The sequence below is a fragment of the Leopardus geoffroyi genome, chromosome D2, assembly GCF_018350155.1.
Source record: "Leopardus geoffroyi isolate Oge1 chromosome D2, O.geoffroyi_Oge1_pat1.0, whole genome shotgun sequence".
In the NCBI taxonomy this organism is placed as follows: Eukaryota; Metazoa; Chordata; class Mammalia; order Carnivora; family Felidae; genus Leopardus; species Leopardus geoffroyi.
In genome coordinates, this window is record NC_059334.1 from 31,863,817 (window position 1) to 31,881,991 (window position 18,175).

General features: G+C 56.3%; 1 protein-coding gene across 3 annotated transcripts in view; it reads left to right on the forward strand.

The window, feature by feature from the left end:
* The window catches only part of PALD1 (phosphatase domain containing paladin 1), a 76,231-nt gene extending 58,524 nt beyond the window's left edge, over window positions 1–17,707 (forward strand). For all 3 annotated transcript variants that reach the window (XM_045439505.1, XM_045439504.1, XM_045439503.1), the window contains exons 19-20: window positions 13,963–14,118; window positions 16,104–17,707. In XM_045439505.1, the coding sequence (XP_045295461.1) occupies window positions 13,963–14,118; window positions 16,104–16,256 (309 nt within the window). In that variant the 3' untranslated portion in view covers window positions 16,257–17,707. The remainder of the gene's footprint in view (window positions 1–13,962; window positions 14,119–16,103) is intronic.
* Window positions 17,708–18,175: the final 468 nt, after the last annotated feature.

Here is an 18,175-nt window from a genome sequence, read left to right on the forward strand (position 1 = left end):
TAGAAATACAGTTGATATTTGTATATATATTTTTTAGTATTATTTTTTAAATGTTTATTTATTTTGAGAGACAGAGAGTACGAGTGGGGGATGGACAGGGGGAGAGAGAATCCCAAGTAGGCTCCATGCTGTCAGCACAGAGCCCGACATGGGGCTCGATCCCACAAGCCCTGAGATCATTACCTGAACCAAAATCAAGAGTCAGATGCCTAACCGACTGAGCCACCCAGGCGCCCTGATATTCGTATATTGATTTATCTTACAACCTTGCCAACCTAATTCATTAGTTTTAATACCTTTTTAGTGAATTCCTAGAATTTTCTATTTATAAGATCATGCCATTTACAAATAGAGATAGTTTTACTTCCTTTCTTGTTTTAAAGTTTATTTATTGGGGCACTTGGGTGGCTTAGTCGGTTGAGTGTCCGATTTCGGCTCAGGTCATGTTCTCACAGTTTGTGGGCTCAAGCCCCCCATCAGGCTTTATGCTGACAGCTCAGAGCCTGAAGCCTGCTTCGGGTTCTGTGTCTCCTTCTTTCTCTGTCCCTCTCCTGCTCACGCTCTCTCTCTCTCAAAAATAAATAAATGTAAAAAAATAATAATAGTAAAAAATAAAGTTTATTTTAAGAGAGAGAGAGAGAGAGAGAACATGAGCATAGGGGAGAGGCAGAGAGCGAGGGAGAAAGAGAATCCCAAGTAGGCTCTGTGCTGTCAGCCTGGAGCCCGACTTGGGGTTCGAACCCACGAACAATGAGATCGTGACCTGAGCTGACATCAAGAGTGGGACGCTCAACCGACTGAGCCACCCAGGCGCCCCTACATCTTCCTTTCTAATTTGGATGGCTTTTATTTAATTTTCTTGCTCAATTGCCCTGGTAGGTCCTCCAGTAGAATGTTAGATAAAAGTAGCTAGAGCAGACATCCCTGTTCTGTTCTTGGTCTTAGGGGGCAAGCTTGCAGCCTTTCACATTAAGTATGATGTTAGCTATGACCTTTTCGTAGATATTCTTGTCATCTTGAGAAAGTTCCCTTCCATTCTCAGTTTATCAAGGTTTTTTTTTGATGAGGAGGCGTTTTATTTATTTATTGATTTATTTTTATTTTTATTTATTTATTTTTTTTAATATATGAAATTTATTGTCAAATTGGTTTCCATACAACACCCAGTGCTTATCCCAAAAGGTGATGAGGAGGTGTTTTAATATTATCGGATGCCTTTTCCATGTCTGTTGAGATGATTATATGGTTTTTGCTCTTTATTCTATTGACGTGGCATATTACTTTAATTGGATTTTGGATGTTAAACCAGCCTTGCATTCCTGGGATAAATCCGACTTGGTCATGATGTGTATCTTTTTACGTTGCTAGATTTGGTTTGTTGAAGATTTTTGCATCAGGTTTGTAAGAGATACTGGTTCGTAGTTTTCTTTTTCCTTTGATGTCTTTGTTTGGTTTGGCATTAGGGTGATGCTGGCCTCATGGAATGTCACTGTCTCACTTTTGCAGAGGGGATTGACACCTAGACCGGAGAGAGGCCATCATAAGAGCATTAGTCAGCTCGGGCGGCCACAACAAAATACCACAGGCCACATGGCCTAAGCAACAGAAACTTATTTTCTCACGATGTGAATGCTGGAAAGCCCAGGATGAAGGTTCTGACCAATTTGGTTTCTAGTGAGCGCTCTCATCCTGCATGCATATGGCCGCCTTCTCATCATGTCCCCTTATGGCCTTTCCCTGGTGCCTGTATGTGGACAGATAGTAGGGAGGGAGAGAGAAAGGCATGGGCCTTCTGGTACCTTTTCTTATAAGGACACTAACCTTAGAGGTCCCAGGACTGCAGGAAGAGCTAAAAGCAACCTTAATCCCAGTGGTGGGGATTTCACAGGCCAGTTTTAAAAAGGGGAGGACCTTTCTAAGGTTGCCAGTGTGTAACCTTGTTAAACGTATCCGTTTTCAAGAAAAGGAAGGAAGGAAAGAAAGAAACAAAAAGTTTAAAAACCTAACTACCATCAAACGTGGTTGGCATTTCATAAAAGAAAGGATGTTTTAGTACCAGAAAAGTAGAATGGACTTTATCTCAGAGTGGAGAACATTCCTTGAGCAGGTTTGCATTTCTAAATTCCTGTGGACTCATGAAACTGGTTATGGACCCCGATTTGGGAATCACAGCTTTTGGCAACCGGGCCTCTATGTCCTTTAGTCAGAAAGGCAGAACACCTCCTTCAGGGTCACCCTGCGCTTGACCTGGCCGGACCCAGAGCACGCGTCCTGCCTGAGGTCAGGCTGGCGTGAGCTGCTCCAGCTGCCTCCAGATTAGAAAGGGCCTCTAGCCCGCTCGGTGCATGCGTGTGTGCGCGTGTGGACTCTGGAATGGAGTTCATTAAGGAAGTGGGTTAGATTGTTCTGGGCTGACTGGCAGAAGGAATGTGGATGTGGGAATGGGAGGGGCCTGGGTTCCGACAGCCTCTCTGACCGCCTGCGTCCCCACCTGCCAGGCTGCATCAGTACTGCTTCCTGGCAGGGCTTGGCTGGGCACAGGAAGCGTTCAGCTAATGGGGGGGCTCTGAGGACCCCTGCAGGGCCGGAGCATCCTGCGATGTTCCTGGAGCTTCCAAGTCCCCATAGAGACCCTCAGATTTTAGTGCTAAAGGACTTACAGAGCGTCCGTCTCCTCTGTTTGCAGATGAGCTAGAGAGTGGGTTGTCTAGGGTCCCCTGTGAGTTGGTAGCAGAGCGGGGATAAGACACAAAAATTCTCACTCCTAGCCCCAAGCCCCTCCCCTGACCACGTCACCTTTCACCTGAGGGTCTCGGTCCCTGTTGTCCCTGGTGGGCTGCAGGCCTCACTACTTGAGGCTCCAGAAAGGCAGCTGCTTCCTCTACCCTTTCCCTCCCGTGGACTGACTCCTCTAGAAATGGGCAGGTGCATCTCACCCTTGGTACCTGGCTGTTTATTTAAATTTATTTTTAATGTTTATTTTTGAGAGAGAGAGAGAGAGAGAGAGAGAGAGAGAGAGAGAGAGAATGAGCGGGGGAGGGGTAGAGAGAGAGGGAAACACAGAATCCGAAGCGGGTTCCAGGCTCTGATCCGTCAGCACACAGCCAGACAAGGGCCACGAACCGTGAGATCATGACCTGAGCCAAAGTCAGACACTTAACTGACTGAGCCACCCAGGCGCTCAGCCACCCAGGCGCCCCAAGTACCTGGCTGCTTATTTAAACACAGCAGGCACTGGGGCGCCTGGGTGGCTCAGTCGGTTGAATGTCCAACTTCAGCTCAGGTCATGATCTCACACTCTGTGAGTTCGAGCCCCGCGTCAGGCTCTGTGCTGACCGCTCAGAGCCTGGAGCCCTCTTCAGATTCTGTCTCTCCCTGTCTCTGCCCCTCCCCTGCTCATGCTTTGTCTCTCTCTGTCTCAAAAATAAATAAAAACATTAAAAAAAATTTTTTTAAAATAAACACAGCAGGCAGGAGGACTGTTTGTAGCTTGTTATTATAAAGACAACGTTAGACCATAGTTTCATCTCATGGACACTTTATCTTGTTTGCTGAAGAGTCTTACATCGTCATCATATTTCATGTTCACAGAGTCTGTAGAGTGGAAGCACCCAGTGTCACCTGCCGTCCCTGTAGAGGTGGACTGTCACATCGCCCCCCGGTGTGCTCTGGGTGGGTGATGCCACATTGAATGTTGTAGTGCGTGTTGCTCTTTAATCGGTGCAGATAATTTCTGTAGGCTGATGCTTAGAAGTAAGTAAGATTGGTGACAGAGTCGGAAGGTCAGACCTTATTTTTCTTTTAATTATTTTGGAGAATTTCAAACAAAATTTCAAAACTGGGAGAGTGATTTCATGAACCCTTGTGTGCCCACCTCCCAGCTTCAGGAATTACCAATCAGGGCTAGTCTTAGTTCACCTAAGGTTCCCCCCCAGCCCTCTCCCTGCCCCCCCCCCCCCCCGCCCCGATTATTTTGAAACAAGTCCCAGACCTCCTGTTACTTCCTCTGCCAGTATTTCAGCAGGTACCTTAAGGGGGGAGGGATCTTTTTTTTTTTTTTTTAATCTTTATTTATTTTCGAGAGAGAGAGAGACAGAGTGTGAGCAGGGGAGGAACAGAGAGGGAGACACAGAATCCGAAGCAGGCTCCAGGCCCCAAGCTGTCAGCACAGAGCCTGACGCGGGGCTCGAACTCACACACTGTGAGATCGTGACCTGAGCTGAAGTCAGACGCTCAACTGACTGAGCCACCCAGGCGCCCCAGTGGGGAGGGGTCTTTTAAAAAAAGGTCATTATCATACTTCAAATGACAGTAGTTTCTTACGATCTAATACCTGGTGAGCATTTAATTTTTTTTTTTTTTTTTAACGTTTATTTATTTTTGAGACAGAGAGAGACAGAGCATGAACGGGGGAGGGTCAGAGAGAGGGAGACACAGAATCCGAAACAGGCTCCAGGCTCTGAGCTGGCAGCACAGAGCCCGACGCGGGGCCCGAACTCACGGACCGCGAGATCGTGACCTGAGCCGAAGTCGGCCGCTCAACCGACTGAGCCACCCAGGCGCCCCTACCTGGTGAGCATTTAGATGTTCTCACCTGGTCCCACAGAGTCTGTTGGCCTTGGGTCAGGATCCAAACAAGTGCCACAGCTCACACGTGGCCGATGTGGCCCGTGGAATCTAGAACCGCTCTGCCCGCTCGTCTTCCCCCGAAGTGTGTCTGCTGAGGTAACGGGCTTGCTCACCGGGCACCCCCCAGTCTGGACCCTGCTCGTTGCACCCCCAGGTTTAGCTGGGCCACGTCACGTCGCGGCTCCTGTGCCCCCTGTCTCGCCGGGTAGAGCCAGAGGCTCGATCAGATTTGGCTTGGTTTCGGCCAGCAGAGTCACAGGGGTGCTGTGTGCCGCCACGTGGGCTCAGAAGGCCCCGTGGTCTCTTCTGTGACCTGGCAGCTGCAGCTGCTCGTCCCCTGCGCTCTTTACTTCATTGAGGGTTTGCAAAAGAGCGATATGCTGGCTGTCTCGTTCCCTCTCCACGAATTAACTGCAGTACTTACGGAAAGATACTTGGCCGGGGTGCAGGGGAGGCAGGAAGGCAGGCCCTGAGCTTGGGTTTTCACTTGATTTGCTCCTGTTCAAAGGAGGTTTGGGAGGGGCTTCTCTAAAGCCAAGGGGAAGGCTGTTGGGGTTGGTGAGCCCTAAGGTCCCTCCAGAGTCGGATAGACCTGCGGTCGGTGATGAGGGTCTGGGTGACCTGGGTGGGCCGGGAGAAGAAAGATGGAGGGGCTCCTGGGGGGAGGCTGGGAGTTGTTAGAGGCCAGTGCTGGAGGCCAGGGGACCCAGCCCCCATGTGTCCCCACTGGGAACCTGTGTGGGAGGCACCCCCAGCAGCGGGGGTACTCCTGGCTCAGTCCTTACTCTGTACCTGTGCCTGATGAAGGGCAGACCGTAACAGTGCCTCCATTTTGTATCTGAGGAAGGGAGGCACTGGGCTTGCCCAAGAACCCACAGCTGGTGGGTGGCAGGAGGAGAGAGAGGCCCCAGACCGACTCTCAGGTCACATCCACTCTGGGTGCCACACGGCTTCCCAAGTCGGAGGCAGTTACACTTCCCTCCCACCTCAAGCCCTGCTGTGGGGGAAAAGAACAACTAGCATCCATGATCCTTGCCCTTGTATTCCCAGCCTCAGAAGGCCGGAGGGTAGGAGCGTATCCATCCCAGCCTCGGGTCACAGGTATAGGAGTGGGGTGGGGGGGTGGGACCAAAGCTGCATACACATTTTCCATGGAGACAGGCCTTCCCTGGTGTACTAACAGTCTGGGCCGCCCTCTCTGCCTGGGCCCGACTCGGGCTGCCTGGCCTCTGTGGGTTGTAGCTCAGTGATGCCTCCCCCATTCTCTAGAGCGTCAGTGACAGTGGGTCAGGGCCTGATCAATCCTATGCATGTGAGGGGGCCAGAATGCTCAGGGCATTTAGAAAACCACCTCAAAAGGAAAAAAAGAGAAAACTGTTTGAACTAAGCCACTCCTTGAGGTTTCGATAGAGGTGAGAAGGCTGGGCCCCAGGCTGAGAGAATCCAAGATGGCCACCAGCCCACCGTGGTGACACCGTCTGGTGAATTAGTTGTTTCCTGCTGGGCCTGGAAAGGGAAAATATTTGTGACAGAAACCAAGGTCAGGGCTCCTGGAGGAAGTCCTGCTAGAATCATTAATGCCAGGGGGCCTTTTCCTTAGCCTTGGCTGGTGACGTTAATTCTTAGTGTTCTGTATTTAACACAGTCTAATGTGTCTCCCTTCTGTCCCTTCAGAAAGAGTTTGAAGAAAAGCTGAGATAAAAGCCCCACAAAGAGAAAGAAAATGTCCTTTGGTCTCAAGTTGAGATTTTTTATAAAGACTGTAGTGCTTTAACTTTGAGCAGTGCTTTTCGAGTTTTCTCAGAACTTACTTTTTTGTCTCCTTTGGTCCTCAGAGCCGCTGGTAAGGAGATGACAGTGGGATTTACGAGGCCCATTTTACCGAGCAAGGCACTGAGGCCTAATGACTCTGTGACCAGCTTGAGGCAGGACCAGAACCTATCTCCCAACTCCTCTGCCTGTGTTCCTTTCCTTCTGGATGACCATGACCCAGGAGGCAGTTTTATTGTGGTGGAAAAAGGAGGGGTTGGCAAGGACTTCCCCAGGCCCTACTGTAAGGATGTCCCCAGGCCCTACTGCATGCCCTGGCCCGGGTTGGTGCAGAGTTGCCAAGAGGTCAGAGACTGAGCTCAGTGTCCCCAAAGTCGAAGGTTATTATCTTACGAAAAATATAGAGTGAGACAGTTTTGGCTCTGAGCCCCAGGTGGGGTCTCTCTCAGTCTCTCCAAGACTCTGGCTTGGCCAAAGCTGTTCCCTGGAGACCTCATTCCAGTAGGTAATGTGTCTCCGGGGCCAGGGCCATGCGATCGGAGCCACCCTGGAATGCCGTGTGCTGTTACATAAAATACGATGGCGGGAAAGGGTTGCCTCCTAAGGCTCTTTCACACTCAGCCCAAAATTGAGCCAGTGGGTCATCCAGCGGCTGCCAGAACGGGGAGAGGGTGTGTGTGTGTGTGTGTGTGTGCCGCGTGCGTGTGTGCCACATGCGTGCACGTGTGTAGGGCACGCGTTCTCAGTAGCTTAGACCTCTCTCGCTTTCCCTTCCTCCTCACCGTGTGGCTGAGCTGGAGCAATTTGCACCCTGCAGGGGCGTTTCCTGGTTTATGCAGCAGCAGGCATCCACGGAGCCGGAGCCGTGTGCCAGGCTTGTTTCTAAGTGCGCACCCGAGGCTTGGAACTCGCAGTGGTTTGGGAGGGGTACGCACCTCGGCCGCGCCCACTCCGCGTGCACGAGCTGCTGCCTCCGTGCGCACGGCTGTCGTTGTTAGGGTCGTGGTTGTCACTGGGGCCGCCTCTTTCTGCTGCTTGTCTCTCTTCTGCCGTGCAGGGTCTGGGCTCTGAAACTCTGACCGCAGGCCCTGCCTGGCCCACCTCGGGCTCTGGAGACGCCAGTCTAGTGAGCAGATAGATGGGCGGGAGGTTGAGTAAGTCCTTGTACGATGAAACAGGAAAACTCGGCCCTGCCTTCCTTATGCCTTCTTGTTCTTTGTCCACACTGCCGGTCTGCCAGGAGAGGGCAGTCTTCTCTAGCGACCTGAGGAGCCCTGGGTGTGGGTCGGAAGCCCTGAGTTCTAGCCTGGGCTCTGCCAGCAGCTCCCTGCACGACCTTTGCCACGTTGCTTTGGCCTGCCCGGGCCTCTCCTGTGCCATCTGTCACCTGGGGTCACTATTGCTTCCCCTACCTGCCTTGAAGGGTGGTGGTGAGCACCAGCCGGGGTACTAGGTGAGGTGGGAGCAGGTGTGCAGGGGGTGGTGGGCAGCCGGGCTGGGACACCTGGCCAGCCCACTAGGTTATGTGCAGGGCAGTGGGCTCCTGAGGGCGGGGACCGTGCTTGTCACTGAAGTGCAGAGCCTGGCTAGGGGTGAACAACCTTTGGTGAATGAATGGCACACACAGAAGCCCATGGTGCCAGGTTTAGTCCCTTCCTGCTCTGAAAGTACTGAACAGGAGGTGTTCTTTGGAAAGCCGGTTCCTTGTCTATGGGCCGAGGGCCGTTCTCTCCCTTCTCGGGAGTTACAGAAAGCTTCCGCGTGCTTGACGCCCCAGGACAGGCCTGAGGACAGTTTGCAGGGACTTGTAGAAAGCCCCTGGAAGCAGCTGGCACCGATTGCTTGAGGGCCCATGTCCGACAAGGAGTGGGCGGTGTGTTGAACTTTGAGACTGATGGGGTCGGAGCTCTGGGACCTTGCCCTGCGGAGACGAACCAACTTTGAGGGCTGTCTGTTCCCTGCCCAGCCCAGAACCCTGCTTCACCTGGACAGCAGAGGCCACGGGGCCATGCTCGTTCCAACTGAGTGGGTCGGGGAAACGGCCGCAGGGATACTCCAGTAACAGGGGTGTTGTCTGGCCCGGATTGACTCAGGCCCTGAGCCTGGCCCCACTTGTTCCCCTCGTTTCTCTTTTTGGGCTCCGTTTGCCCGGCAGCCTATGCTGTGCCCAGCTCTCCAGGTGACCCTGGCATGTCACTTCACCTCTTTGACCTTGATCTCCCCTTCCGGAAAGCAGAGGGGTTGATCTAGGTAACCCCAGGCAGTCTGTGATTTGGGGCTTAATAAAAATGGAAGATAGACCCGTTAGTCACTGACTTGGCAGACGTTTATCGCATACCTTCCAAGTTCCAGCCACTGTGCTAGTCCTGGGCATACCTCAGAACGGGGATGCTCCTACCCTCGGGGGACCCACGCTCTCTGAGGGAGACACGTGAGGAACAGCATATGAGTCAAAGTCACGTTGTGTCGGGTAGCGATACGTCTGTGGGCGTAGGGGGTTGCAGTCTTAACATCTGGTCTGGGTTAGGAAAGGGCTTGATGAAAAAGGTGGCATTTGCACAAAGATCGGAGGGGGTAAATGGGAGAGCCATGCTGACATCCAGACAGAGGGATATGGCAAGTGCAAAGGCCCTGAGGTGGGGGCTTCCTGGTGTGTTGGAGGGGCAAGGAGGAGGAGCAGGGACGGGCAAGAGAGGAGGTCAGCGGCTACGTGGGCAGGAGGAAGGCTGGATGGGGTCTGGTCTGGGATCGCAGGGACGATCACACAGACGTTGGTTTCTCCACTGAGTGCCAGTGGGGGCCTGTGCAGTGGGTTGAGCAGAGGAGCCGACTTAAGATTCTAGCGGGATCACTCTGGCGCTGTGTTGAGAATAGGTCTCAGAAGTGGGAGGGAGGGTGGCCAGGGAGGCCAGACAGGTGCTTGACTTGAGGTGGTGAGAGGTGAGCTTCATCTGGGAGTGTTTGAAGTGGAGTCAATGGGATGCCCTGACTAGCTGGATGTAGGGCCGAGGAAGGGCGAAGGTAGGGAGGAATGCCAGGCTTTGGGCTGAGCAGCAGGAAGGATGAGCATTAAGACGGGCAGACACGCGGGCGGGCAGATTTGGGGAGACCTCAGGAGGTTCGCCTGGGACATGCTCTGTGAGTTTGAGAAGCCAGATCGATATCCCCCTGGAGCCCACAAGCAGGGGTAGCACGGCAGAGTCTGGATCCCCGGGGGTGGAGGTGCACATGTGGGGTCCCCAGTGTCCTGCCTGGAATCCCGATTCCAGATGGCATGGGAAGCGTGCTCACCCACCAACCCCGTGCCTGCTTCACGCCTAGTCTGAGCCCTGACACTGACATTCAGGGTGGTGGGGAGGAGGGAAGGTGGGAGCCGGCTTAGAGTCTGGTGCCTGCCCCCAGGCTTGTCTTCCAGACCGATCGTTCCTTGGGGAGCAGAGGAGGCCGAGAAGGGGCTGGAGCACTCAGAGCAGGCCAGGGCCTGAAGGGACGAGTGGAGCAGGACCAGGCCTGGTGGAGGAGAGGGGCTTTCCAGGCAGGAGCAAGGCCGGGGGTAAAGGCAGAGAGGCAAGAGTGAGACAGGGTGTGGTTGAGCTCGACTGTGGCGAAAGGGCCCAGGGTGGTCAGAGAGCTGAGCTGGGTGTTTGCAATTCCGGTCCCAGACGGGAACTCTGGCGTCGGGCAGTTACTTAGCTTGGCCCGGCCTCATCTGCAAAACGGGACGTCCCTCTTCCTTCACGGGGTTGCTAGGAGGGCAAATTAGGATCTAACAGTGAGCTCTGGGTGTGATGTGCTCAGTCTGGCATGTGGTATGCAGTCGGCCCCAGACACACCTGGGGAGGCACATCAGCCCGGCCTCCGTGGGCCTCTTCCGTGTGGCCCAGCAAAGAGCAGAGCTTCAGGAGAACCACTGCCTGCCACGCTGGGCCCACGCTGAGGCTGGCCGACCTCAGGCTGGAGAGAGCTGAAATGCCCAGCACCCCGGCCACCTTTCCGAGGCCTCTTCTATTTTAGGGCTCAGGCCCAGTGGATGAGGAAGCCTTGTCCAGCTCCACCACAGCTAATGACAGCCTGGCCGGCCGGGCCATTTAAAAATGGTGCCACTATTTTTATCGACAGGAGGTGGCTGGCCTCTCCTCCTCCCCAGACGGTGCCAACATGGGGTGATTTTAAGGAAACCAGGGCCTTGATGGGAAGATGGGTCATTGTCCCAAATCATAGCCTGCGATCATGCAGGAATAGCCCATGGCACCTCGGGGGGGGGGGGGTGTCAGTGTCACCTTTACTTGTGGTCCGAATTTAGAGATAATTCTACCCTACTTACCAGTAGGGCTCAGAAGGACACTCAACCTCTCCACCCTGAATATTCCTCAGACTCTGTCCCCTCTGGTGTCTCTGGGAGCAGCAGGCCTCTGTCCCCATGGGAGCGGGGGGCTTGGAGAGGATAGGGCTTGTGTGGCTCTGCCCCCGGGCCAACCCGTGGGCCAACCCAGAGCTGAGGGCTTCTCATGCCTGTAGGATGTGTCGTTAGAGCTCTCTAGCTGAAAGCAGGTTAAAATGGTTCTTGCCTGGTGGATCTGGGGGTGACTTCCTCTCCTTTCTAAGAAAATGTCGAGTAGGCTCCAGGGATGGAGATTGGGAAGGGATGGGGTGATGAGTGCCCAGTGCGGTGTAGCATGGAGTAACCACTTAGGGGTCGGCAGATGGTGGTGTATTGGCCATACTTTGTATCTAGGTAGAAACTTCTTTTAATTTTTTGTCCACTTCCTGATTTCTTTTTTTTTAATGTTTATTTTTGAAAGAGAGACACAGAGCACGGGTGGGGGAGGGGCAGAGAGAGAGGGAGACACGGGATCCGAAGCAGGCTCCAGGCTCTGAGCTGTCAGCACAGAGCCCGACATGGGGCTCGAACTCATGAACGGTGAGATCAGACCTGAGCTGAAGTCGGACGCTTAACCGACTGAGCCATCCAGGGGCCCCTCCGCGTCCTAATTGCTAAGCAAAACTGCACTTTTTTGAGCCCCTGGTTGGTTGGTCCTTAAAACAAGGCACCTGTCTTTCTCTGCTCCATTCATCTTCCTGCAGCAGCCATGGGGCCATTTCCACCCTCACATCCGCCAGAAGCCTTCAGTGGCCCCTTTGTCCATAGGATCAGGGCCTGGAGTGGCTTCCACACCCTATTCTGGGCCCCAGCCTCCCCTGTTGCCCCCTCCCCTGTCAGTCTCCCTTGGACACACCTCACTCTCTGACCCCTTTCCTCCCCCTCTCCGGGCACCTTCCTGCCCTGCTTTTTCCTAACCCACCTCTGATATCACCACTTTTTTTTTTTTAAGTGTATTTATTTATTTTTAGAGGGACAGAGAGTGAGTGGGGGGGGGGGGGTGGAGAGAGAGAGTGGGACAGACGATCTGAAGCAGGCTCCAGACTCTTGAGATGTCAGCAGTGAGCCTGACGCGAGGCTCAAACTCATAAACTGAGATAATGACCTGAGCTAAAGTTGGACCCTAACCGACTGAGCCACCCGGGCACCTTTTTTGATGCCCGTCCTGGTCCAGCCCCCTGCCCTGCCTTGGTCCCCTGACCCGGTTGCTCTGGGTGCTCTGCAGTTGTCCTCTGCCTGTGACACACCCAGACTGTGAGCGTCACTGCAGGCAGGGCCTACGCACGCTTTCCTCTTCCTGTTGTAACGCTGTCTCCTGCTCCATAGATCACCGTGGCTCTTCATGGTTTACAGGTGCACCTTACGTGCTGGAGCAATCCCACCTCCAGAATCATGGGGGCTGACAGGTGAAATGGCAGAACTGGGACCAGAGCCCCATCATGTCTCCCAGGGAGTCAGAGCAGTGGTCGTGGGCCCTCCCTGCTCTGGGGCCCCATCCACTGCCCACCCTCCACTCCTGCCCCAACCCTGGGGACCCAGAGCTCCCTCTGGATGGTGTGGGTGGGTTGGCTGTGCAAGTTTCCGTAACTACTTGCTCCATCCCGGGAAGGCTGTTACCTGAGGCAGAGATGAGGGGTAGGGGAGCTCAGGCCCTGCAAACGGTCCCCTTCCAGCTCCTGGTTCTTGGGGCTGTAGGTCATGTCATGTCTGGGGCCTTCCTGCGGCGGCCCGGAGGAGACACAGTGGGCTGAGCTGTGTCCCCGCGAGAAGGCTTTCAGCCACGGCCCGGCTGTTGGGAGGCCGCCCTTCCTGGTTCCCTGAGGCCCTGGACTGGCTGTGCCCCCTCCCGCAGATGTTTCTGGCACCCGAGGGAACAGCCTCTGAACTACATCTTCTTCCTGGAGCACAGAGAGCTGCTCTGGGCCCTGGGTGGGGGCCTGGAGGGTGTGGGGTGAGAAGGGGCGGGGGTGAGATGAGGTGCCGTGTTACCTCTCCGGGGCTCAGCCTCCAGGCTGGGCTGCATGTCTGTGGCAGGTCAGAGGAACAACTCAGACCTGGTGGCAGGGACACTGTCTAGCGGGGGAGCTGACTCTGTATGTCTTGGGGTGCCCACCGATGCCCATGCCAAGAAAGCCTCAAGAGGACCCCATTTAAGTCCCCTTCCTCCTAAGCATTAGCCTCCTGTGAGTCTTCTGTTAATAGGTCACTCCTACCCCCAAACCTTCAGTGGCTCCCCCCATGCTAAAGCCATGGTGCTATACCCTGGCCACAGAGAATCACCCGGGGAGCTTCTTGGAACCCTGATGTGTAGGCCCGCAGGCTCCCATCTGATCGGTCTGGGCTGGGGCCCTAGGCATCCGCATGCCAGGGTGGGAACGGGGCTGGAGTAGAGGGTAGGCTTCCACACTTGGCTGCCAGTCCAGCTCCCCTTCCTGTCCCCTCACACCCTCGTTCCAGCCAGGCCAGCCCCTTCCAGTCCCCACCTGCCGGGCACCGGCCTCACCTCTGCACCGCCCCACAGGCTGCTCGCTCTCTCCACCCACGCAGCCCAGCCAAATCCCACGCTCTCTGGGAAGCCTATCTTTAACCATGTGGCTGTCCTTTCTCTCCCCAGCATGTCACCTGGTGCTGTTCTCCTAGAAGCTGCCCAAGGTGGCTCGTTAAACAGATTGATGTCCCTCCTCCCAGTGCACACACAGCTCTTTCTCCCCTCAGCCACTGGGTCTCTTGTTGGTCCCCAGCCCTGGTGGCCTTTCTGGGATCTGTCCCAGCCTTGCAGAGGGTCGGGCCAGGGCCGAGGGCTATATTGACTCCCCTCTGCCCCTGATCCTGAGCCACTTGAGGAATGGGCGAGGAAGTCAGTGACGGACCGGTTGGGGTCAGAGGCCAAAAGGGGGGTCCCCCTCCCAGACAGCGATACACTTACCTGCCCGTGAGCAGCTGGAGGCCACGGAGCCTGGGCCGCGGGGGTGTGGAGGTGTGGGGGGTGGGTGAGGCCGTGCTGCATCCGCAGTCGGAGCCCTGACGGCTTAGCCTTGCCATCTGTTGGCCTCTCCTGTAACCGGGGCGGTGCCCTTGGCCTTGCTGTCTGAACCCCTTCCTCCTGTCCTGGTGCTGGTGCCGAGGGCAGTCGGGGTGTGAGCGTGTGGTGTGTCTGACTCCCACCCCGTGCCGTCTTCCAGGCCAAAGCGGCCAAATCGGAGCCGGAGGCCCGGAGGCTGCAGCTTCGGAGCCTACAGTACCTGGAGCGCTACGTTTACCTGGTGCTCCTCAACGCCTACCTCCACCTGGAGAAGGCCGACTCCTGGCAGAGGCCCTTCAGCGCCTGGATGCGGGAGGTGAGACGCGGGGGGTGGGCGTGGGGCTGAGGCCACCCCTCAGGCACCCGTACTTGGCGGGCAGTCGGGAGAAGCTGGATGAGTGAGTGCCGGAGGAGGAGGAGGGGGAGGAGGAGGGCGAGCAGGCGTGTGGGGGCCCTCGGTGCGTCCCCGAGGCTGACGTTCCCCGGTGCTCCACGCCCATTGTTGCGTTCACCCCTCACCTGTGCCCTGCGAGGGGCAAGATGGTGGCGTGGCCCCTGCCACCTTCCAGCTGTGACCTCGGACAAGCTGAGCCCTCTAACCAGCAGTCCTCAGCAGTAAGATGCATCTTGTTACTGTCCGTGCCACCTCAGGACGTTGTGGTGGTGGTGGGGGGGAGTCCGTGAGACATACCCGGTGCCACCTTCTGGGCCCTGGGTAAGCGGGGCTGCCTTACGTGGCCACTCTTACTCTCCCATTGTACAGAGGAGGAGACTGAGCACAGAGTAAGTACCGCGTTCACAGTCAGCACTAGGGCCAGTCGGTTTGCTGCAAAGCCCACCGTGTCTGGCCTGAGACACTGCCCTCTCGTTCCATCTCCGCCGTCCCTCTCTCTGCTTGGCCTCCCGATTCTTCTAGTTCTTCCTCCGGCTTGGCTGGTTTTGGGGGCAGAGCTGCTGCCTTGGCACCTCTAGGTCAGGAGAGAGGCCTCCTCCCCCCCGCTGGGCAGAGCAGCCTGTAATTACCCCTCCGCCCGGACGCCGGTCTCTCCTGACCTTGCCGGCCTGTCCTGACGGTTCTAATCTGGACTCGAGGCTGGAGTTAGCTCCCCTGGGGCAGGCGGGCGGGAGAGTGGGAGCTGGTGACCCCGCCAGAGTGGGTGTAAGAAGGGCACGGGGGCTTAGGTAGGAGCGCGGGTGAGGTCAGAGCTGCGGGAACAGAGGCAGAGGGACCATGGCAGTGGCTGCTGGCTGCTGGGTAGTTGGGCTGAAGGCAAGCCTTCAGGGTGGTCCTTGGGCAGATGCGTGTTGAGTCAGGAGCCCTGATGGGGGGTGGATCACACCAAGTCCACGTCAGGGCCATCCTCCTGAGCAGGACTGGGCTTGGCTTCCTCTTTGGACCCCTGGGTGGGATGGATGGAGGTAGTGGGGGACTTCAGACACCTCTGCTTGGGCTGTGCTTGGAGAGTAGAAGTTGGGGGAACCAGGGGCTGGGCAGGAACTTGATCCCCTCCCCAGCTGAACCTAGGTGGCTCATGTTGGGGGCATATCAAAGAAGGAGAGAATTGGTCCAGTCCAGAGTGTGGGCTCCAGCCTCTGGGGACCTCAGTCCCTCCATCGTGGGGATGAGTGGAGAGTGGCGGGTGGAGGGTTGCCTGGGGACCGTTGGTCTGAGTGGAGCCTGAATCCTCCCCATCTCCAAGGATGGTGGAGAGAGAAGGGGGCTGGTTGTTGAGTGGGTTGAGTCTAGTGCCGGGCCCTGGGCTGCTGGGCCCAGGGCTGCATGGGGAATGTACAGGGAGCCCCCAGCCCACCCTCCTGCACTGAGGCCTGCGGTGGACCTGCCTGGTTCACAGCCCGAACACACAGCCACAGGGCTGTCGCTGGCTCCTGTCTCCCCGCTGCCTTCTGTGCCCCTGAGCATCTCAGTGGGAACATCAGGGCGGCACAGGCACAGGGGCACTTGGCTTCCTGCGCGGCTGTCCATTTCCTTACTATCTGCTGGGTGCTCTCTGTGCTCTGTAGCCTTCCATCATGGTCCTGGGAGGTGGAGCCTGTTGTCCCCGTCATAAGGGAACTGAAACTCAGAGCGGCCATTGGCGGTCAAAACACAAACTTGCTCGGGTCGCTGAGCTTGGGGAAGGCAGCGCTGGGCCCCAGGCTCACCTGTGTGTTTTGGAGCCCAGCGCAGGGAGGAAAGTGTGGTGATGTGGCGGGGGGGGGGGGGGGGGAAGTGGGGGGAAGGGGGGGCGGGGTGACCCGTCTCCCTGGGAACTCCGCCCCCATCTCTGCTGTCTTCCCCAGGTGGCATCAAAGGCCGGAGTCTATGAGATCCTCAATCAGCTGGGCTTCCCCGAGCTGGAGAGCGTGCAGGACCAGCCCTTCTCCGGGCTGCGCTGCCGGTGGCAGGAGCGGAGCCACGGCCTTGAGCCCGCCGCTGCTGGAGACTTCCTGTAGGAGGTGCTCCCCCGCCCCTGTGTGCCCCCTCCCACAGGGGCGCTGCAGGTGCTCCTCACTGGGAGCCGTCCTGAGGAACCCATTCCCCAGCTTCCCGCAGAGACTGGAGTGGGGTTGGGACCCTTTTTTAAGAAGAGGTTTTGATAGGACAATTAGTGCACAGGTATACTTGTAAACCACAGGCGCACGGGCCCGGCGTGTGCCTTGCAGACCGAAGATGGCTTCCAAGGAGCTCAGTCCCCCAGTAGCCACCAAACGAAGCCACGCTCCACTTGCACGCATGCGCTTTCCTCTCCCGTGTCCGAGCGGTCCTCACAGCCTCAGGTGCAGAGTCCGGTTCCTTCTCTTGCTTTCTCTTGCTGCCCTCCTGCTCGGCTTCTCCCCTTTTGCTGCCTGAGCACTGCCCTGGGGCCCCTGGCTCCCCGGGGAGCGGACAGGGCTCTTGGTGGACTGGTCACTTTAATGGCAGCCTCACCCAGTTCCCTGGCCTCTCGTGCCCCTTCTCCTTCCTTCCCCTTGTCCCTCTCCTGGGGATGGCAGGACTGTGAGGGTCTCCAAGGAGCTGGAAGGGAGGGGTCCATTCGGGAGGAAAGAGCTTCTAGAAGGTGGATGCGGCCCCGGGAAGAGGCCTGCTCCGTTTCCCGGGCGCCAGGGCGGGAAGGGCTGAGGAAGCCAAGCTGCCAGCAGTGGGTCCTTCTGTGCTTCTTCCCTGCCCTGGCGGCCTAGATGGCTCCAGTCCCCATCTGCTGCAGCAGGAGCCCCGAGGACTGCTGGGTGACCCTGAGGGAATGGTGAAGAGGGCTAAGGAGGGTGTGAGGGCTCACCTGGGTTGCAGGCCATCCGAGCTGAGGACCGCCCCCCCCCACCAAGCTTCCCTCCAGAGGGAACAGAAGGGGCTGGTGAGCAGGAGGCCTCGGGAGCAGCCCTGTCCCGACAGTGGGAAGGCCGCTGGGAGGGGCGGGAGGGCGCGGCCCTGTGGAGTTGAGTCTGGCTCTTCCTCTGGGGACCGCTCTCCGCTGAAGCCCAGGGGCTGGGCGGCCCGAAGGCTGACTACGCGGCCCTCCCTGGTTGGGTGCGTGCGCTTCTGTGGAAAAACAGGCGGATGTGTCTCTGTTCCCATCTCCCTAGCATTGGAAGGAATTGGGCCGTCTTGGCTGAAATCTGCGAAACTACTGTATGTCCGTGCCCTCCCTTTTCAGATCTGTCGGGTTTGTTGATTTTTGCATATATTGGAGAGTTTTGATTTCTTTGCAGACAAGGTCTAGAGGAGGGGTCAGAGCTCAGGCTGAACCGAGAGGGATCCTTTGTGTTTTCACGGTTGGCCCTGACTTTCAGCTGTGCTGGGACCACTGGCCGGTCACTGCGCCTCTCTGCCTCAGTTTCCCCGTTTGTAAAATGGGAGAATAATACTTGCCTACCTACCTACCTCACAGGGGTGTTGTGAGGACTCATTTGTGACTTTTTTTTTGTACAGAGCTTTTGAGCATTAAAAAAATGGCTAAATGTGAAATGTGCCCCGCCTGCTGATGTCCGTAGTGTGGGGCAGATGTTACAGACGTGATACAGCTGTGGTGGGTGGGCAAGGTGAGTTGAAAGCACCAGCCCTTAGTGCTCCCAATTCTTGGAGAAGGTAAGTTTTTCCTGACATCCCTCTCCTTCCTTCACATCCTTCATGCGTTACCGTCTCACTCAGGATGCCCAGGGCTGTCCAGCAGCATAATAGGCTAATTCATACTGAGATGTGAAGGACTGTTGTGTTCAGAGACATGGAGCAACATGGAATCTCAAGGGTTATGATGGAGGGTGGACCTCAGCCTCTACTCCCTCCTCTCACCCCCGCAGGCTTTCCTTGGCCCCTTCAGGCCCCCAAATGCTCAGACACAATTGCATGGATTAGTGTGTGAAGAGGCAGTGAGGAG